The following is a 22,354-nucleotide window of genomic DNA, read 5'->3' on the forward strand; positions in this document are numbered from 1 at the left end:
TATTAAGTGAATATATATAATGTATTTAAATTTTTACTGCTTTGGAATTTGAAATTGCAATTTTCTCTTCAAACCTCAGTACAAACACGAGCAAGAACAGTAAAAACACAAACACAGGGATTATGAAACAGCTCCTCCTTTATTCAGCAGCGCTCACGCAAGATCGCTTATTTACAAGGCATGCCACAACTATACGAGAACTGACTAAAAGACTTCATCAATAATTAATGATCAATAACACTTACATCAGCTCTGAGGGAGACAGAGGGATGTGGTTTAAAAGGAGCAGTAAAAACAAAAAAGATACATCAATTCTCAATGTTTTCTTGCCCATGGCAGACACGTTTATTTTGATCATTGTCTTACATGAAACAAACGTTTATCTTTAGGGAGTGTGATGACATTGTCTAACTCCCCCTCTGATTGGTCGGCCCCTCAGCCTTTAAACCAGAAAGCGGAGTTAAGCAGGGCTGTTCTAACAACCCCATTACACATGGGTTGGGGTGAAGAAAAGCTTTCGAGAGTTTTCAAGAGGAACAAGGCAGACCCAATCACATCATTGACAAGTAAAAAAAAAACTTTCAAAAAAACCCAAGATTTGTGTCATCTTTTTTTAATAGTGTCCTTGGAGATAGTCATTCACAAGCTTGGATATAAAAGGGTCGTTTCTGTGAGGGTCTGAGAGGGTGAAAATAAGCTGCATACATTGGTAAGAAAAGGAGAATCAGAGGTAATGCATTTCTGTTCTCACGCCGGCACACGCCGTAAATAATGCAGAGAAATTTTCAGCTCTCAAAAAGTGACCCTTTGCAGGAAAAGACCTGAAAGTTTTCATTATTCATGAATATTTCCTCTTACAAACAGGTGAAACATTTACATACACACTCATACGGTTTCTGACACGCTCAGCCTTAAAGGTACACACTTTTTCTTTCTCTTTATCATACACGCTCTTTCTCTCACACACACACACACACACACACTTTTCCAAACACACTCACACACACAGGGGTGGCCGCAGCTTTAGACCCCCTGGAACAGGTGTCCAATCATGCAGGGGTGGATAAAAACGTAGGTCAGATGAGTCCTCGTCTCTTCTTGTAGTCCTCCAGGTTGAGAGATCGGCGTGGCGCCCCATCTTTAACAGGCAATGCATTCGAACTCACCGACAAAGACTTTGATTCTGTTGATGATTAAAATAAATAATAAATTAATATAATAATAAACAATACAATTGAAGATACCACATCATAGGATCAGATTCATATACACTACCATTCCAAAGTTTGGGATCGGTAAGATTCTTTAATGCTTTTTAAAGAAGTCTTGCTCTCTAAGGATGAATTTATTTGATTAAAATACAGTAAAATACTGATATTGTGAAATATTATTACAATTTAAAATATCCGTTTTAATAAAGTTGAACTTTTTATTTATTCCTGTGATGACCAAGCTGAATTTTCAGCACCATTACTCCAGTCTTCAGTGTCACACGATCCTTCAGAAATCATTCTAAAATGATGATTTGCTGCTCAAGAAACATTTCTAATTATTATCAATGTTGAAAACAGTTGTGTTGCTTAATATATTTGTGGAAAGTGTGATAAATATTGTTTCAGGATTCTTAGTTAACTTTCTAAGTTTAAAAGAACAGCATTTATTTCAAATAATAATATTTTAACATTATAAAGGTCTTACACACACACACAATTTTTCCCCCAAACACTTTATTAGTAGACCTGTTCAACTGCTCGTTAATGCAAATATCTAATCAGCCAATCACATGGCTCAATGCATTTAGGCTATATTCACACTGTCAGTCCAAATCCAATTATTTGTGAATACGATTAGAATATAATCTAAATTATTGACTGTCCACACTGTGTATGGCAACTGTTTGCATCTGATTTGTGTGTCCCGAGGTGCTCTTTCGTTTTCCAGAATATCTGCATTGGTTTCTATGGCAATGACGTTGCGTTAAAAGGCATACGCCAAAAACAACAACAACAGTAGCAGCAACGTTATCTTATTTACAACATGACAATAGCCGCCGCGCTGGACTACTGCGTCTTCTGAGGCAGCGGCAGAAACGTGGGAGGCTGGCATGCGTGGCTTTATTCTGGGCCGTTGTCTCCACTGGTTTCAAAACAGTGACTTTCAGCATGTCTTCTATAACAATCTGACATGCTTATGTTTCACGTGGTGTGAGAAAGTCACATAAACCAGTAATGCAATTTCAAACCACATTTGAATGCAAATCAAAACGAATGCGTAAAAAATGTGATTTTCATTAGAATCATTAGATTTTTTGCCATTCACACTTGCTAAATATGATCGGATTCCAATTGGCCGGATTCTTGACATGGTCAAGACGACCTGCTGAAGTTCAAACTGAGCATCAGAATGGTGAAGAAAGGTGATTTAAGTGACTTTGAATGGCCTGAGGCACTTACCAGCATTAGGAACCTGTAGATCAATTTTGACATCAAAGTCGTGAACTTTGAAAAGGTCCTCTGAGAGGTCACTGTTTTGCTTGGTAATGTCTTTGTCTTTCTGGCTAGCCTGGCCCTGCATAATAAACAAGTTGAACAAGTGAATTCTGGGTCAGAACAGGCTCATGCTGCAGTGGGCTTGTTTGTGAGAGTGTGTTACCTGTTTATTAGCCTGCTGGCTGTTGTCTTGGCCTGAGCCTGAACCGTATTTCTGGTTAAGATGAGCCAAAATAGCGGCGTGCACTGAGGGATCTCTTGCCTTTAAAAAAAATACAGAAAATTCAGTTTTTTTAAATGATCAAAAAAGGATGAGAATAAAGGAAAAGTAGAACAGAAAAGCTGACAGAAAGATGCCTCACATTGGACACCATAGTCGGTTTACACTGCCGTCTGGTGAATGGATCCATCTGCTGGTTCTTCGCGTTCTGACCCTCTGCCTGAAACACAACCAAGACATTTTAGATTCTAGAATATTCTTTAGGAGAGAAACAGCTAAATAAATAAATCAATCAATCAATCAATCCTGACGGGAACACCTACCACCAATGCCTTCTCAGACTCCACAATATTCCAACTCCGATTCCTCTGGTTGATATAGCTAGAAAAGAAGAAAAAAAACAAGAAAAATTATTATGAAGAGGAGGGGTTAGAGGGTTTGTGTGTGTGTGTACTGTACACTACTGTTCAAAAGTTTGGGATGAGTAAGATTTTTAAAAACTTTTATTCAGCAAGAATGCATTAAATCAGGGTTTCTCAAACTCGGTCCTGGAGGGCCACTGTCCTGCACAGTTTAGCTCCAACCCTGATCAAACACACCTGAGCAAGCTAATCAATGTCTTCAGGATCATTAGAAACTCACAGCTAGGTGTGTTTGATCAGGGTTGGAGCTAAACTGTGCAGGACAGTGGCCTTCCAGGACCGAGTTTGAGAAACCCTGCATTAAATTTATCAAAAGTGACCGTAAAGACATTTATAAGTTCTTCATTTATAAATAAATGCTGTTGCTTTGATCTTTCCATTCAAAGAATCCTGGACTGGAGACTGGAGTAATGATACTAAAAATTCAGCTTTGCCATCACAGAAATAAATTACATTTTAAAATATATTAAAATAGAAAAGTTATTTTAAATTGTAATTAGTGCTGTCAAATCAAGTAATCGCGATTAATCGGTTCCAAAATATACACACACACGCACGCACACATAATATATATAGAAATATGATAATATTTACACAAATATATTAGAATTAATTTTATTTTAGAATTAATTAAATCACGATTACTTGATTTGACAGCACTAATTGTAATATTTCACATCATTATTGTTTTTACTGTATTTTTTTATCAAATAACTTGATTGGCTAACTTGAGCATGAGAGACTTCTTTCAAAAACATCTTACAAACCCCAAACTACTGAGTGGTTGACTTGAGTAATAGTAGTATTGAATGTGCGTTTCTGACCTGATAGCAGAGATATTTTTGGTTCTCTGTCGGTCAAGTGCTTCTGCCCTCTCCTCCAGCTCATTCAACTGATCTTGCAGTACTTTCGCCTTTTCTCCATCCCCACTCTCCTCAGCCATGGCCTGTACACACAAGTTATGCATGATTAGCATGAGAACAAGTAGGCACTTAAACGACACAAGGGCATATCTATTGGTAGTACATCTAATCATTACAACCTTCTCTTTGAAAAGTTGAGTTTTCTTCATGGCGTAGTTTGATGGTGCCTTCCGGAATCTGTCCTTCTCTTTGACAATCTGTCATTCAAAATATTTCACATTAATACAATCATTAAGTTGATAACCGTCAGAATATCCTGTATTAAGGACAACAGGAAATGACATCAGTGGGACGTACATCCTCAATGTCTTTGTCATTAAATTTGTAGTTGACCGCCTCCTTGATGGACTGCTCTTTTTTGGAGATCTCATCTAGAGTAGGAAACTGCATTCCTGCTGACATCATCTATGGGGCAGCAACAAGGTTACTACTGGATATGCACATCCCATAATGCTACAGTGTGACAGCACTTCTACAATTAACCAAAAATTCAACTAAAATTAAAATTTAGTTTCCATAATAAATTTGCTTAAGACAGTAAATAAAAGTCTAAGTACAAATGAGACAAAAGGGAAAAAAAGAATACATACTTCTAAGTTTTTTTAATGAACATTCCATATTTAAAACTCACCGCCTCTCTCCATTTCATGAATTCGCTTTCAGTGAACTCCTGATTGGACACAAACTCAAGTCTGAAGACGCGCATGTCATTTCCATGTCTGCAAACATGCAATACACATTACACAAGTCATGGATGACAAAGAGATGAACGCACATATAACCGGTTTTCCTGTGCAAACGTACCGGAGCTGAAGGCCTTTGTTCGTTCGTGTGGACCCCAGCTGATAAACTTTAGCCGTCTCCACAACATCAGTGATTTCAGCCACCTACAGGATTTCATTTCAGAAACTGTCCATTTACAACTCTGTATATTCCATGTGATATCTTAAAATGTGTGTTTTCAGGTTGCAGTAGTTTGTGGTATCACAAAAGCTGAAAGATGTTTATTACGTGAATGGATGAGAAACGGTAAAAATTCTTCACTGACCCGATAAACAGGCTTGCTGCTGCTGTTTCCAATGCCAATTCGAACAAAACAACCAGTAACAGTTTTAGCAAAGAACGGCATGTGACACCAGCGCTCCAGTTTGTGCCGGGACAGTCGGATCCGATTCAGCTCGTCTGGTAATGACACTGGCTGGGACTTGGGCGGAGCCTCCTCTTTCCTGAAATACAGGAGCACAGTTGATAAACATGCTTATTACAAAGGGACACAACTGTCACACCATTTAAAAATAAATAAATAAATAAATAAAAGAAAAATTCCAATACTGTTTTATAAATCTATAAACTTAAATTCTAGAAGTACTGTATATAAATTATAAAATCTATACATCAATTTACATAATGTATACATACACTAAATTAAAAGTTTGGGGTCTGTAAAATTTTAGTTTTGAAGAAGTTAATACCTTTATTGCATTAAATTGATCAAAAGTGACAAAAAAAAATATGTATGATGTTACAAAAGATTTATATTTCAAATAAATGCTGTTCTTTTGAACTTTCTATTTATCAAAGATTCCTGAAAAAAATGTATAACAACATTGATAAGAATATGCAGAAAATTCTGTTTAGCAATCAAAGGAATAAATTACATTTTAAAATATATTAAAATAGAAAACAGTTATTTTAAATTGTAATAATAATACACTTTTTTTTATCTTTTTTTTTTTTATCTTACTGACCTCAAACTTTTGAATGATAGTGTATGTCCAAGTAAAAAAATTTAATTATCATGTAATTTTATTTCATTTTTAACTGATAATGTAACATTTAATCCAAATTGTTGTTTCAGACTAAGAAGGTTAATGTAAAGAAGGCAAATCGTCTAACACTTACTCCTCCTCTTCATCAAAAGATGAAGACCTTGAGCTGCGGTCACTCTTTACTGAGGACTTGTCATCATCATCTTCCTCCTCCTCTTCATCATCTGAGTAGACCTCACTTGTCTTCAGCGGCTGCCTTTTGGAAAGGAGCTCAGCTGAAAGGTTAATAGTTATAGATCAGATACTGGCATGACTGGCTACAGAATGCTAATTTTCTGCACAATATAAGATATACTACTTATTGTTTTGCTTTTAAAAAAGCTTAATAAAATAAATGTTTTAAAAATATGCTACATTGTAGTTCGATCACCCTGCATGTAAGTGGCATCCAGTTATAATCTGAGTAAATAGGGTTATTTTGGATTTTTAATAATTAATTCCTATTTGAAATTCTGTCTATTCAATATCTTCTGATTAACGACGAGAAAATGATAAGAAAGGTACCAGTTCTGTTTTTCCTCTTCTCTCTTTCTGCTTTCAGCTCTTCCATGGCCTGTGACTTCTTGTCCAGCTTCTCATCTCTCTTGATCCGCCTCTCTTTGTTGTGGGACATTACCTGCATTAATAGAGAGAGGAAACACGAGTGTAAAACCACATTTGCATTCCTATTTTAGAAAAGGCTTGTTGGCTATACAGTTTACTTACCACCTGAGTATCTGGGACCTGAGTCAGTTTTCTCTTCTCTTGCTCCTCCTCCTGTTTCTTCTTCTTTTCTTCCTTTTCCTTCTTCTTCGCTGTCTTCAGTTTCTGCTTTATCTCAAACCTTATTGGAAGAAATAAACACTTATTGATAAGAAGAACCATTTCTTCCGAAATTATTTGAAAAGTCAATTCTGACTTCATTCACGGCAAGATTACATTTATTTCTGCACAATACAACCAGTGTTGTTATTATAAATAAATTAAAACTATTAAAAACAATTCAGTAATTGACATCTAATGCATTAGCTAATGTATTTTTTTCCGATAATTCAAATAAAGTTGAAATAAAATACTTAAACAAATGAAAAATGGAAACTAACTGAAATACCTTTCAGGACTAAAATGACTGTGCCATTTTGGCAATCACATATAAGATCATTACAAATCAGACTGTACAACATGGATCTAATAAACTTGGGTACGACATGTTTGTAGACTGTACAATGATGACACCTATTAAATCGTAGGCTACGGCGCAAGTTAGTATAGAAGAATAAAACATCATCAGCATGCGCTAATGGCAAACAAATAGAGCAAGATAACTTGGCAATTGTGGTTTTCATGTGTGCTAAAAAAAGAGAAGGAAGCGAAAGAGGAGAATATGGAAGCGGTCATGGCTAGGGAAAAGAGGCCAACTTGGCATGCAAATTTTGTAAATGGAGCTTGAGGCAAGTAGTTTTAAGTTTTAGCTCCATGTCGCGCAATTTTATTGGCTAGTCAGTAGACGTAGGTCATAGCAGCAAACACACAGAGATGATCAATTAAAATTTCTGACACTGTCAGAAAATTATCACAGGCTATCTTTGTTCGCGAGACCGTGACAACGGCCGTCTTTGAACCTCTCTCACTGTACGACGTAGGACCACCGTTTAGGAGTCACGACCACAGAAATCGCCACGATTGGTCATCTTTTGTCTGGGAAAGCCCAAAATCATACAATGTGTACCGGGCATAAAACAAAAAATAAATTAAAGCTATATAAAAATATTTAAAGTGCTACAATAGATTTAAACAATAGTAAAACAATAGATTTACATGCATCCAAGGTAAAAAAACACAAACTTTTCTTATAATATACATTGCATATCCCCTTATTTCTCAAAGAGTCTGAAATCGGCCAGATGGCCCAGTCTGTTGTGATTGGTCTACCGCTTACACAGTGTCGAAAACAAAAGGCCTATTACCATATCTGAATTTTAGCTCCGAAAGCTTCCTCAGCATCTGATAAACAGTGACACGAATAGTAACAATGGTGTTGTTTTTTTCCTATCAATTCTAGTGTGAGTCTTCATCCTTTTGAAGTGCATGCAAAGCGGACTCGCACTCACAGCACAGAAATCAGTGTCTTCTTGACATGTTGACAACATAAACCAAACTCTTCCAGGCCTCAGCCACAACTAGTGATTGAGGCCGGGTCAAAGTAGACATCATTCACAGGCAGCCAATGAAAACCATAGGCTGCCATTATGCAAACGTATGATGGCTCATTTTGACATTTCAGAATCCAAGTTCAGATTCTTTATTTTAGGAGATAATAACTTTATTTGTCGTGCACTTTGATCTTTGAAACTTTTAAGACCTTTCACACTCACAAAAAGCTATGTTAAACAATGCATGAAAGGTAATGTCTGAAAAAGTATAATAGGGGCACTTTTAAAAAAAATACTAAAGCCTAAACTAAAATGACAAATACTGTAATAGCAAACAATTAATACTAAAATAACACTAAATACAGCATTGAGAATATTGCAGTACTTTAATGCTCTTTTTATTAGCCCGTTGTGATTCCTAAAAACCATGTAATTAAAGCTATTTTCGCAGTTCCGTCTTTACGACTAAATCAGACTTTGGCTGCTCAGATCTGAGCTTTGAAACTCCTCTCACCTCCTCTTGAGGACTTCTCTCTTCTCTATACGGTTAAACAGCTCCTGTTCTCTCTCCTTTTCCGTCATCTGCTCCAAACGGGCCCGGTCCTCCTCATCCCCCATTAGATCATCTCCATAACCATCCCGGAAAACATCATCCTCTGATGACGAGTCAGAATCTGAGCTGGAGGATGAGCTGTTACTGTCGGAGTCTGACACCTCACCTTATGAAACGTAAAGCAGGGATAAACACCTTTTGAAATGTACTTTTCCAGAAAACAGCATTACAGAATCCAAACGGCTGCCTTACCCTCCTCTGGAGCCGAACTCTCTGCTGAGCTGTCTCCATTTGAGCTGCCGGATGAAGCCGCCTTGCCCTTTCTTTTCTTGACTGTGTTCTTCTTTTCAGGCCCTTTGCTAGGTTTCCCCTTCTTTTTGGTTTTAGTGCCTCCAACAGTCCACTAATAGATCAACAGAACACATCGATAAGGAGTTTAATTTACAATCAACTTTTGACATGGATACTGAGGATTTCTTTCAGACCCAGGATATTTTCAAAAGTATTTCAAATACTTAACAGCCTTCAGTCGCCTAATCAGACATAAGACACAACTGATTCAATGTATTTAGTATTGTAGTACGCTTCAAATGTCACTGTATATTTTGCCATCGAAATGATCAAGACTTAAAATGACAACTACACCTTTTTTTGCTGTTAGTAGATTTAAATAACCATTAAAACCTACAGATTTCTGCAACCTTACTGCAGTGCATACGCTTGAAAAAAATTTGCTTTCTCATTACACTAGCTTCTGATTTGCATTGAAAGTCTACATGAAATGGTAATCAATGAGAAAAATAAAACAGTAAGATTGAGATGTGATTTTAACCTCAGGTTGTGGAACAAGTTCACCTTATTGGTAGCCTGGTTAAAACCAGACCATTCTCAGTAGTAACTGAGTTATGGTCTGGCAAAGCTCCATTAATAACTCATTTCCAAAGGGCGTCACCAACGGACGTCGCTCAAATGCCTCTGGGCACAATTGGATAGACCTAAAACCAATCAGAGCGATCGCGATCGTCATCGTGTAAAGCCATATCCCAATTCGCCTAAGTTACACTACGCCATAAAAGTATGTACTCTTTTTGTGAAGAAAAGGTATTTACTTTTGAATGTGTAGCAAAAAAGTAGGCAAGCTTTGGGACATACTACTTCGTCATCTTTATCGGACGGATCTGTCGCGTGCGTCCTGTCACGTAAACTGCCCTGTCAATCATCTTGTCACAGTTAAAATCCTCTATTAAATCTAATTTCATTTCCTACCGTTTCGGAGAGAAATGTAGCAGCACGTTCATCTGCCAGTGGGTCTTTCATGGAGGCTGTCCTCATGTGTTTGAAATTTTAATATAATACTGCATTTAAAAGTTGCTGCGCTTCACCAACGGACGTCGCTCAAATGCCTCTGGGCACAATTGGATAGACCTAAAACCAATCAGAGCGATCGTCATCGTGTAAAGCCCGCCCCAACGTTTCTGATTGGTGCCGCGATTTCGACGGATTAGAAATGGGCTTGAATGGGCTCTTTGCCAGACTACTTGCAGAGCAAATCTAAATTTGCCGGAAGTTGTCTGGGTTTTCCCAGGCTACCTTATTGGTTGTGGAAGTTGTGGAAATTTTTTCAAATCTATCGTTATTTCCTTTTGAAACCTTATAACATTATTAAATTAACTACCAGAAAGATTTGCTACAACAGTAGCAACACCTTAAAACAACACCAAAACTAATATTTGTCTATTGGTTAACATTATTTTCTGTGGAATAACATGCATTATACCTTGGGCTGGATGAATACTCGATTCTGATTGGCTGCAGGGTGTCCATTAAAAAGTGATAGAGGACACCTAGTAAAGGAGTTCAGGTGAAACTGACTGTTTACCGTTCGAAATTAATAAATAAATGCGCTGGCTACATAAGCAGTGAGTAACCATAGCAACAGGCAGTAAACTGAAGGGTTCTACGAGCTGAGCGGACTATAAATATCTCCGGTTGCTAAATACCAAGTTATTGTTTGTAAAAACTTTAGATTTCGATTGTAAAACTAATTAAAATATAAACTAATGTTTTAAAAATGTGTTATTTGGCAAGTGACCATGGTATAAGCGGGTTAATGCCCTTCGAGGTGTCCATTGTCAGGTATTAATGGACTTCGGCGGAGGCAACGGTTCAGGCCTCGCCGTCGTCCATTAATACCTGACAATGGACACCTCGAAGGGCATTAACCCTTACGAAATAAACCACTCAGAATAAGACCAGAACAGTATATTAAACAGAATGGAAATGTAGCAGCAGATTTTTTATTCTGTCTTATAACGTACAACTGAGTGAAATTAATTATTAAAGCAATAAATAAATGAGTGAGTAGGTTCAAGTCCTCGGTTGTTGTTTGGATGGAGACAGATCTGAATGCACACTTGCAGTTGATTGTAAGAATAGGGCAGGTTTAAGCCCAGCATGCGTCACCAGAGAGAAGTCAGAAGTCTCATTTCACTGGACGATCGATTTATGACATTTTTGATCAAATTAGTTTTGACTTCAGAATGAAAAATAAATAAATAAAATGAAACATGCACATTATGATTAAAAGTGTATTCTCACTGTATGATACTGATTTGGCAGACATCCTGAACTTTTACTTGCAGTAACGACTACAATAAAACTGTGATGGTAATTTGCTTGGTTCCTGCTACGTGGAAATTACATCAGCTATATTATCAAGTGTGGCGGGTGGGGGGTGTTATAGTTTACTATTGGATCAATTTACTTATTTATTTGCTCATTTGTTTAATAATACGTTTTATTATTGAGGGTTTTATTATTGTCTAACATATTTCAAGCACAGAGGGAGTTGGTGATAAAGAAAAAAATGTCATGTTGCATAGAAGTATTTCACCCAAAAGTTGAGCTTGTGGATATCACAACTGTGCATGAGAGTTATGCCGGTGAAGGACTCTCAAACCACAGTCAAATATTCACTGAAAGTGAAAGCAAAAACTGACTGAGCTTTTGGCTTCTCTGCTACATTTACGCCACATTAATTCTAAGAGCTGAATCTACCTCAACATACTGTATGCTGATATCGTTATATCGACTATCTTAATTTATTGCCTTAACATTTCTCCTTTGGACCATACAATAATGATAGAGTAATTTTTCAATAATAAATTGGATAGATTAATTTTACAAACTGTTTTTTGGATTTATTATCAGTGCTGGGCTCACAGTTCACATAGGTAGGGTACTTTGAACTGTGTGTGTGGATGACCGCGTCCATCAAAGACCATTTTTGACCCAGGAAAAAGCCTGAATATCCAAAAAAGTCAGCACCAACCTTTAGTAACTGAAAAGCTCCATACCTCATCATCACTGTCTGATGTCTCTGAGTCCGTGGAGGCGGCAGGTTTACTAACAGGCTCTTCCTGTTCATCAGAATCCACACGCTTTCTCTTGGCAAGAGACAGCAGCTCCTGCAAAAAGCAGAGGAAGATTGACAGCTAGGATTTTCCCAAGGGAAATTCCTTGTACTTGGTGAAGAAAGAAGGTGAATCCCCATTTTTTTGTTCATTGAAAACCAAAAGAAAACGTGCAGGCTGTCATAATGTCCACAAAATTCTACTTTATGTTTGAAGCCTGCAGGGAAGGTGTGGCAGCAGAAATAATGCTACATATGCTATTTATGAATGCTAGTTTTAAAGCAGAAAAAAGTTTAATGAACCCAAATAGTGAGTGATCTATAAGATTGCCTGTCAGGGTGTCTGCTCATTTAATCCTGAAGTACAAAAACACATAACAGAGGGATTTGGGATAGTTATAACCCAACACTCCCAATGCTCTAACAAACACTATATGGCTGAACAGGGTCTAATCATTTCAAAGCACAGACAGATATCAAACTCCACTAAACATGGGGTTTTCAGTCCAAATATGACCTGCATTTGAACATAATTATGTTATTGTACTCAATTAATCTGTCAGTATTAATTAATTTCAGCATAGCACATACATGCAACACAAAAAATATATATATGTATAATATGTATAGTAATATAGTGTCAGTAATCACACTGCTGTTAGTGTTTGTGTTGAGCTCTGTTTAGCTGCTAGCTGGCTAGCTCTGAAATTTGTCAACAACATCGAAATGAAAACAAGTGCACAGGTTGACATGCAGTGTAGTATGGAGTACTGCCTATAGGGGGCATATCATGGTTCAAATTCATGTGTTCGCTAAGCAAGGATTTTCAAACTGGGGTCTGGGGACACAGACCTAAGGCATCCGTGTAAATTTGTAACGGTAACATTTTTTACAAATATATAATACGATTAAATTATTTAAGTAATTAAATTAAAATAAATTAAAATTAGAATAAAACTAAAAACAATTAAATTAAAATTAACTAAACAAATTGAAAAAAATATTTAAATAAATAATAACAGTACAGTACTAGTTAGTAGAAAAAAAGTAATGCAACTTAAAATAAACTAAATATTTTAGACACATTTATAATATTTCTTTTCACTGTATATACATTAAGTCTTACAAGCAACTATATAGATGCCTTTTAAATTTTAGGCTGGGGGTCCCTCACACAAGGGTGGACATATATATATATATATATATATATATAAAAGATACCTAAAAGATTGAAAACCTTGCCAAAAGCAAATGAATTGTTTCATTACTTATTTTTGCTATTTTGGATTATTAATCTAAAACAGAATATTTCTAGAAATAATCACCATTAAATTAAGCAATTTTTTTTTTACATTTTAAACTTTAAACCTGTAAATAACTTTTCCAATTTTAAGTTTTATAAAAAATATTTTCAAATGACCATTACTAGCAGTTAAGCACATCATAAATTACATTTATGACTTGTATTTACATTTAAACTTTACTTGAATGAATAGGTCTCCATATTCTTATTTTTATGAATCTAGTGACTTTCAACTGTCCAATCAGAAACTGCTTTCATAACTATATGAGAAGAGTCTGTCCGCTCTAGTCTCTTGTCATATTTCTACGGCTACAACCGAAATAGAAGTTTAGCCGCGGCGCTGTGACGTCATTAAACAGAAAAGGTTCTAATGCACGCGGCTACTTTTGTAAAGCCTCAATAGCCGCGTGCTGCAGGCGACAATAAAAAGCACGTAAAATATCAAAATTTCAGGTGTTACTGTCTTAAAACCAACACGACGGCACCATATAGGCCCCTGCTAACCAGCTAGCTTTCCTACATCACTTAGCATGGGACTTCAACACACACATACAGTTCTGACACCTTAATGCCTTAGAGATCGGTAAACAGCGAGGTTTTTGGATCACATTCACGTGAATGATATTCCTACCTGATCCAAATTATCATCGCTTGCACTATCCTCCGAGTCAGAGTCAATCACGACCCGACCTTTCCGTTTCTTTACATTCACCATGGTTAGCTGCCTGGCTCCCCTGTGTGTGTGTGTTTAAACAGCAGCGCCGCGCTCCTCCACACAAAGGCGCTAGAGCTGTACTACGCATGCGCACACGTCACTCCAAAAACCAGAGACGACATACACAGGGTCCGAGATGTGCTGTATTTGTTAATTGTACATAATATGTCTACATTTATTTAGCCTAAATTATAATATTATTTGTTAATCACTAAATGTGATGTGGGTGGGAATCACCTGCGAGAGATATTTGGTGTCGGTAGGACCATAAGCACGTTTGCTTGTTTCAGGTAAGGACAGATTATATGACGGACTGCAATGGCACAAATGAGTAATACAAATTAATTGCTTTTCGAGACATATTTTACGTTTATTATTTTATTATGTTTTAGATATGATAAATGTGGTCACCCTCAGTGTTTGTAGCATAGCTGCAACATGTAATAACTGTCATTAACATTCAATCACGCAGTGGCTTTTTCATGTATGACTTCTGAATGTCATCCAGTCCCATTGATCATTACAGTCAAGTGAACGTGTAAGTGTTTGCAAAGAAAAGAAAAAAAGAGAGATGACTGTAAGATTTTCAGGGGCTTTTTACATGTTATTGTACTACTGTGGACTGTGGATCTCTAGGGGTTTTCAATCTTTTAGATTCCACGGACCCCCATTTATCATGCATGATCATGCTAAAATTTAAAGGGCAGCCGTATATTTTCATGTATAAAGACCCAATTTAAGCTAATTCAAATGGACATACCATGTGTACCACACCAATTTAAAATATTAATTGGAAAATATCTTGTATCAATCAAGTTTTTTTTACCCACTATAGTACTGCGTATTATGCATCTAAATCTAATTTTTTGTTTTTTACTCATTTAATTTAATCCCAATTTTATTATTTACTTAATTATTTTAATCTAAAATGTATTATTTATTTTTACTCTAATTAGTATCTAGTTATTTACTTATTTATTTTAATGTATTTATTTATTTGATTCTTTTTAATTTTTAATTTATTTTTACATGTTCAACCCCCTGGGGTTCCCCAGAGCCCAATTTAAAAAGTGAAAACATTTGAATCCAGAAGATCAACCGTATGTTATATGACAGTAAATATAAAAAGGCATTTAATTTTCATTACGTATGATGTTTTAATTTTTTCAGCATATTCTACTTATCTGGTCACAAGAGCTACTCGTACCAAATGGCTGTATCGAGGAAAGCATTAAAAGCTCTGTCAGGAGTTTATGGAGTCACTCACAGGCAGCCACTGTTCTTTCCATCTACGCTCGGATGCTCAGCTATACTGAGCACCAGGAGCGTCTTTGAACGAGATTACCGCAGACCGGGTCAGCCCCCAGACACCCGTTGGCCTTGGCAAAAGATACACTTTGATTTCTCCAAAGGTGTGGAGGGTATCAAGAAGCACATTGGATTGTTGAAGGATGAGTTTGTCCAACGCTGGACTGGACCAGAAGGAAGGCCATTACTAGAGCACATGCTGGAACAGACCCGTGTCCAGTGGGAGTTCCGTGGGCCGGAGAGTCTCGATCAGTGGGTCGTGTCATCTGATCAGGAGATTGGGGGCCATAGTGTGGCATACACCAAATTGGGAAAGAACAACACCACATGTTTTCTGTACGGGTCTTTATGCTCCACGCCTCCTCGTGATGGAGAGACTCGATACAGTGGATATTGCACTCTGCGCTCCAAACAACCTTTGGTCAGTACATCTCTTTGTCTGATCCATAATCTGATTACTTATTCATCACATTTCAGATGCCTTATTCAATTCTTTTCTTGCTGTCTGCTTGGTTTAATAATAAATAAAGACTGAGCTTTCTACAGGACTTTTTTCAGTGGGGATTAAAGTTATTAATGAGAATAGCTAGGATGAAAAAGTTTAAATGAATTTGTAATATAATGACTCGTTCCTTTCAAAATGATATTTTCTGTTGTGCATTAAACTGACACAAATGATATGAAAACATGGTTTAGACAGAATCTTGGATTTACAATACCGTTCAAAAGTTTGGGGTCAGTAAATTTTTTAAATAAAGTAAAGTCTCTTATGCTCATCAAGGCTGCGTCTATTTGATCAGAAATGAAGAAAACAGTAATATTGTGAAATATTAAAATAAATGTTTTATTATTTAAAATATAATTTATTGCTGTGATCAAAGCTGTATTTTCAGCATCATTACTCCAGTTTTCAGTGTCACATGATCCTTCAGAAATCATTCTAATATGCTGATTTGCTGCTCCAGAAACATTTATTATTATAATTATCAATGTTGAAAACAATGTTGTGCTGCTTAATATTTTTGTAAAAAAAACCTGATTAAAAAAAATGCAGGATTATTTGATGAATTGAGCATTCAAAAGAACAGCTTTAATTTGAAATAGAAATCTTTTAAAACATTATAAATGTCTTTGTCACATTTGATCAATTTAATAATGCATCCTTGCTGAATAAAAGTATTAATTTCTTTTAAAAAAGTCTGATTGACCCCAAACATTTGAACGGTATTGTATAGGTGTGTTTTCAATTTAGAATTGTACAATTTATGATGAAAGTACATTGAAACACTATAATTCATGAGTTGCAAGTTATTAGAAAACATTAGAAATTAGAAACACAGCTTTAGAGTTTATTTGCATACATTTACATAGATTTAAATGTAGCCGTAAAGGGGAAATAACATGTTATTTGACCTTATAATATTCCCCTCTGCTGCAGGCCTCATTTGACAGAAAAAAAACATATGACTGGTCAAGTTTCAACACTTTACATATGCGGATCCGGGGAGATGGAAGACCGTGGATGGTAAACGTGTCTGCTGAGACCTTCTTTTCTCATCAGAGAGATGACATCTACAGTTACTTCCTCTACACTAGAGGGGGACCCTACTGGCAGGATGTTAAGGCATGTCTTAAGAATTTTACATTAATGGAAATCTAGAGACACTTCATCTGCAGTTCATATGAAAGTGCATTTAAATTAATCTGTTTTACACTACATTTAAAAGTTTTGGGTCAGTAAGATACTTTTATTCATCAAGGAAACATTAAATTGATCAAAAGTGACAGTAAAGACTTGCATTGTTACAAAAATTCCTTTTCAAATAAATGTTTAAGAATCCTGAAAATAATGTACCACTGTTTCTACAAAAATATTTACTGTTTTCAACTGATAATATATCAGTGATATATATCTAAAAATAGAAAACCGTAATAGAAATTGTAATATTTTGATAGTTCCCATGGCATCTGTCTATATATAGTTCATTAGAGCTTGGTCCTGGTATGAGAAATTTAATTCAAATAATTTTTTTATAAAAAAATAAATAAATGAAAAAGTCACATTACTGTTTTTACTGTATTTATGATCAAATAAATGCCTTGGTGAGCATGAGACTTCTTTAAAAAAAATCGTACTATGCCCCAAGCCTTTGAACAGTAGGTTTTGAACAGTCCAGATCTCTTGCTGCTTAATTGTAAAATCATCACTATCTTACAGATCCCATTCTCCAAGTTTTTCCTTTCCAGTCGGGGAAGAATACAGGATAACCAGCATGTCCTCTGGTTAGATAAGGTCAGCATGACTTTATTTCCTCATAGTTTACTTAGTAATTGAAATGAGCATCTAATAATTTATCCTTCTGTATCCTCTGATGATATATTTATAAGTATTGTGGTGCAAATTCATCATACCTCAGATTCAAAACTTGTTTGTGTGCTCTCAGGTAAAGAGTATTGGTTTTACACTGGGGGACAAAGCAGACGGTCCATTTCAGCTGGAGATCGACTTCATTGGTCTGTGTAACGACCTTGCCCACACAGAGGAGTTTGCATATGAGCTTTACAAGAGAAACCCTGAGGTCTAATTGGATTAAAGAGGATTCAGCAATCACAGATAACAAACGTAACAAACATTTTATTAATAAAAACTTTGTAAAAAAAAAAAAATCATTGGATGTATTTTTTGCAGGCCGATATCTTTAACACATACACATATATACACACAAAAATGACCACATGAAGGACAAAGAAGTACAAAATGATAATTTATGAATATCGCTCAAGTTCAAATAGACATTTTGTGTGACCAATGTTTTAAGTGACTACTGTTTTTGTCCCAGTACAAATGTAACCATTCATACTAAATACAACTCACCAGGGCATCTCTTCACACATAAATCAAAAACAATGTTTAAGATATAAAATCCTCATCTATAAATGGATTGAAGAAATTAAAGATTTTGTTTGATAACCTCGCCGCACATTAACCTATGTTAATAAACATGTTTACAGGAGAGTAAAAAAGTTTGGAACAAAACAGACAAAAGTACACTGAGTGTCTAAAATAGCAAAACAGAAAAGACAATGGATTTAGGCCATGACCAGGCCTCGTCTGGCACCCAGCATATTCTCTTTCTTCTGTTTTCGGTCTACTGTCTGCTTGGCACGTCGCTCCTCTCTGAAGGTTAAAAAAGGCAAAGCATATTCAGTGAGATAAAGTTATTTCAGTCTATGAGACGGATCAAATTTAAATGCACGCTACAGTTTAAAGTGGGGTCGGTGAGATTTTTTTTTAAAGTTCTTGAAGTCTCATGTTCTCCAAATGCAATATAAAAACAGATTTAAAAATTATTTTCTATTATATTTTAAAATGTAATTTACTCCTGTGATGGCAAAGCTGAATTTGCACATGATCCCTTAGAAATCATGCTAATATGCTGAGTTGGTGCTCAAAAAACATTTCTTATTACTATCAGTGTTGAAAACAGTTTTGCTGCTTAATGTTTTCATGGGGGAAAACATTTCTGGAATTTTTATATATATAAAATGTTGGAATTAACAGCATATAAAAATATAGAAACAGAAAGAAGATTATAACTGTCTTTACTGTCACTTTTGATCGATTTAATGCATCCTTGCTAAATGTAAAAAAAAAAAATCGTAATGACCCCAACCTTTTGAACAGTATTGCATCTCTCAATGCATAACCAAAATAAGAATCTAACCTGGTTTGAACTTGGTGCTGTTTATAGTTTTTCTGGTGTGAAGGAACAGTCTGAGATTTATTAAGTTCTGTGTTCTCCTGTGCAGCTCCGAAAGCCTTCAGTTTTCCTTCAGAAATTAAAGATGACAATGAATAGCAAGCAGATACAAGATTCAATTCCAAGAAAGGAGTGCCTGACACATTAGTCCCAGGCATTACATTATATGTTTGTCTGAGTGTGGACAAACCTTTGTGTGGTTTGTAGGTGAGTGGACGAGAGAGACTGGTCTTCAGGTCAAATTTATTCTTGTTGGTGGTACCAGGTGTGACTGACATGCTGTTGTTCCCATTAAAAACAAACGGAGTAACTCCTGCAAAAACCAACCACAAATGAAACCAATGCTTCATAAAATCACAGTTATAAAAATGATTAGCGCAACACAATGGCATTACCCATACCAGGTGTTTTATTGATGGTGTTGACACTTTTATTAAGTTCAGGTTTGGTATGAACATCAGATTTTCTCCCCGGAGTGGAGGTGAGAGGGACAAGAGGAGACATACGAGCTGGAGTCTTTACCAGAGAGCGCTTGTATTCGTTATCGTGAGTGGCCTTTGAGAACCTAGAGACAGAAACGCAGCAGTTAGGTGAAAAGTCACTTTGTCAATGCTTTGCTTTAGCACCTATATTTAACTTGATCTCAATACTAAAATCATTATAAATGTAAGTGGATTAAAGCATACTGATGTATTTACCTGACATTGATTTTATTGGTGGTGAGGACGGTTGGCCTGAAGGTGGTGCTGTCCTTCAATGCAGACTTGCTGGCAGTCTGCTGAGTGAGCCTGCGTCTTTCTGGCACCGGTTTCTTCTCCTGCACTCCAGGACTGAAGAGAGATGCTCGGCTAGAAGGCGCCTTCTAATGGGAAACAATACCAAAGCTTGCTTATGATTCAGGTCAACCTCTTCCAGAAATAACAAACTTGTTTGACTCAGACACAATTGAACTGTCATTCAACAAGATGTGAGATTTCTTTCCATAGAAAAGATATATGAAGACCTCCGATGCAAAAGTCTCTAAAAGCCACCTCTGTCAAAAATGAGAGAATAATATTGAGTGAATGCTAATAGTATACGTTCATCAAATACTTTCACTTCAAACTCACTAAATCCCAGTCACAGCCCATTCAGACAGAAATGCATATACATTTTCTACTTGGGTAGAAACCTATACATAGGAGCCTGATAAAAATGTTAATATATATATAAAAAATTATTGTTGACGGACTTAGAGGCTTTTGCATCTGAAGTCTTCATGTGTCAATTTAATCTAAAAATATTTGACACAAATTTATGATCAGGATGTGTGCGAATTCAAAAAGTGAATCCTGACAGGAGTTGTTTGGTGACTTACAGTTTGAGCCTTTGTCTCGTCCGATTTCTTCAGCGTCTTTTCTGACAGTGTCTAAAATTACAAAAATAAATAAATATATAAACCACTAATAAATAAAACCCTTAGAACTCAAAATAAAGTGTGAACTCCAAAATGCTCAAACTAGTGTTTTTTTTAACTATTATAATTCATACGGTATTTTGAATAAGCATATTTTAATGTTTATATTTAGCTTTATGTGTTTGTGATTTTAGTGCATCAACTTAAACTTATTTCAAATATTTTCAGTAAGTTGCCAAAGCAAAATTATTACATTTTCATTTAATTTCAGTTTTCATCCAATATTTCTATTTTATTTTAGCTTTATTTCAATTAACAAAAAAAAGGTAATTGTTACCTTCAGCTCCTTGACTGAATTCCTGATCACCTCCATTTGTTTGTTCTTCCTTTGCACATAAGAATCGATGGACTCCAACTTTTTGAAATGAGCCTCATGGAGTTTTTTGAAATCTGGGAAATGGAGATTTGCAAATGCATTACTGAAGGGCAGAGCTCAGAATATTTGGTAACAAATCTTAAATGAGCTCAGACGCAAAAGTCATCTAAACAAGAAACTGTCATTTGAATATTACAGGAACTGGAAAATATATTTTATCATCACATATATAGTTGGACGGATTGTATTACTAGGAGTTGTTGGCCGCAGCGTAGGTCTCCTCTTCATCAGACCTTCATGACGGGGGATTTTACCCACGGTTCTTCTCCCCGCACCTGCGAGATATACATTTTAAAAGTCATCACCGCATACACTGTACAAACACAAACTAATAAATAACCTCCTCAACTCCCTTATCTATTAGATAGTAATTAAAAGGATGATTGATAATATCTACTCTCCACGAGTAACATGAAATTGAGTATAATTCTTCAAGCCTCACCTTTCACACTTGGCTCTGTAGAAGCATCTTCAGAGTCTGGATTGGTTTCCCCAGATTCTAGAGCTTTCTCCACAGTATCCTCTTTAGTAGAGATTTCAGGTGGAATCAGAGTCTGTGTGTTCTTGGCTGAGGACACCTTCCTTCTCTTGGAGCCCCCTCGGCTCTCCTCTTGTGCCGGCTTTTCTTCAGTCTAAATATTACATATTAAAAACAATTCATTACAAAATTACATAACGTTTATAAATTAGAATAAAATATCTGTTTTGTACATATGCTCGTGTATACCTGAGCAGTGACAGGTGGGGAGTCATTGATCTTTCTCTTGGCAGTGCGTCCTTTTCCTCGGCGCTCGGTCACAAACGTTGCCGTGTGCGCGCTTTGCGCGTCAACGGGCGGGACAGCATCGTCGTGCGCGTCGGCTAACGTTTCATCATTCCCCTGCAAATAATGCAGTGCTGCTTCTGTTATTACAAATCTTCACATTTCGAACAGATTATGGGTAACAATAAACAAAGATATTACTCACATTTTCCGATGTATGCTGTTGTTGTTTTGAAAAGTGCTCTTTTAAAGCTTTCAATAGTTTTTCAGCCTAAAAGCAATTAAAACCAAGCATTTAGAAAATAGAAAACATATAGCCACAAAGTAAGAGTTAAAATCCAATATATATATATATATGTATGTGTGTGAATATAATGCAGATCATTTAGTAGCCTACACATGGGTTGGCGGCATGCAAACAGCACTACTTAACGTTAGTAAACGCGATTTACCTTCATATTCGCTTTCATTCCAACTTCTTTAGCGAGGCGCTGCAATTCCGCATATTTAAGCGAGTCCAAATCCATATTGTGGATAATCTTAATGCCAAATGCAGAAATATAACGTAATGTTGACCCTCTCTCTGGTATACAGATCGGTTTGTTTAGGTGTGGGATTTGCCGTTTGAAAAATGAAATAACCGTGTTTCAAAAACAGCCCTTTCCGTTACATGATTGGTTGAGAAGCCCATG

General features: G+C 36.2%; 3 protein-coding genes across 6 annotated transcripts; 1 reads left to right on the forward strand and 2 right to left on the reverse strand.

Annotated features, from left to right (window-relative positions):
• Positions 1-120: 120 nt before the first annotated feature.
• On the reverse strand, positions 121-14,072 carry rtf1 (RTF1 homolog, Paf1/RNA polymerase II complex component). Its single transcript, XM_082153863.1, has 18 exons — positions 13,915-14,072; positions 11,925-12,035; positions 8,821-8,971; positions 8,530-8,734; positions 6,589-6,706; positions 6,388-6,499; positions 5,957-6,098; positions 5,103-5,280; positions 4,859-4,941; positions 4,686-4,773; positions 4,352-4,459; positions 4,174-4,251; positions 3,956-4,077; positions 3,033-3,090; positions 2,852-2,929; positions 2,653-2,751; positions 2,454-2,568; positions 121-1,183 (listed from the first exon to the last, which is right to left on the reverse strand). Exons 1-18 carry the CDS (start codon positions 13,996-13,998, stop codon positions 1,077-1,079), a joined length of 2,037 nt encoding a protein of 678 aa, XP_082009989.1. The 5' UTR covers positions 13,999-14,072; the 3' UTR covers positions 121-1,076.
• Positions 14,073-14,103: 31 nt separating this feature from the next.
• ndufaf1 (NADH:ubiquinone oxidoreductase complex assembly factor 1) lies at positions 14,104-18,332 on the forward strand. Of its 4 annotated transcripts, none has more exons than XM_082153867.1 (5): positions 14,104-14,288; positions 15,169-15,727; positions 16,745-16,930; positions 17,525-17,599; positions 17,751-18,332. In XM_082153867.1, exons 2-5 carry the CDS (start codon positions 15,209-15,211, stop codon positions 17,889-17,891), a joined length of 921 nt encoding a protein of 306 aa, XP_082009993.1. In that variant the 5' UTR covers positions 14,104-14,288; positions 15,169-15,208; the 3' UTR covers positions 17,892-18,332. The 4 variants fall into 4 exon arrangements, with proteins under 4 accessions (XP_082009993.1, XP_082009992.1, XP_082009994.1 ...); XM_082153866.1 differs by lacking the exon at positions 14,104-14,288 and adding an exon at positions 14,302-14,329; XM_082153865.1 differs by lacking the exon at positions 14,104-14,288 and adding an exon at positions 14,363-14,536.
• nusap1 (nucleolar and spindle associated protein 1) lies at positions 17,922-22,303 on the reverse strand. Its single transcript, XM_082153864.1, has 12 exons — positions 22,115-22,303; positions 21,868-21,933; positions 21,627-21,779; positions 21,342-21,531; positions 21,091-21,174; positions 20,801-20,913; positions 20,425-20,475; positions 19,766-19,929; positions 19,469-19,632; positions 19,258-19,380; positions 19,032-19,137; positions 17,922-18,484 (listed from the first exon to the last, which is right to left on the reverse strand). The coding sequence occupies exons 1-12, from the start codon at positions 22,187-22,189 to the stop codon at positions 18,397-18,399; spliced, it is 1,377 nt and encodes a 458-aa protein (XP_082009990.1). The 5' UTR covers positions 22,190-22,303; the 3' UTR covers positions 17,922-18,396.
• Positions 22,304-22,354: the final 51 nt, after the last annotated feature.

The sequence above is a fragment of the Leuciscus leuciscus genome, assembly GCF_965113295.1.
Source record: "Leuciscus leuciscus genome assembly, chromosome: 22".
In the NCBI taxonomy this organism is placed as follows: Eukaryota; Metazoa; Chordata; class Actinopteri; order Cypriniformes; family Leuciscidae; genus Leuciscus; species Leuciscus leuciscus.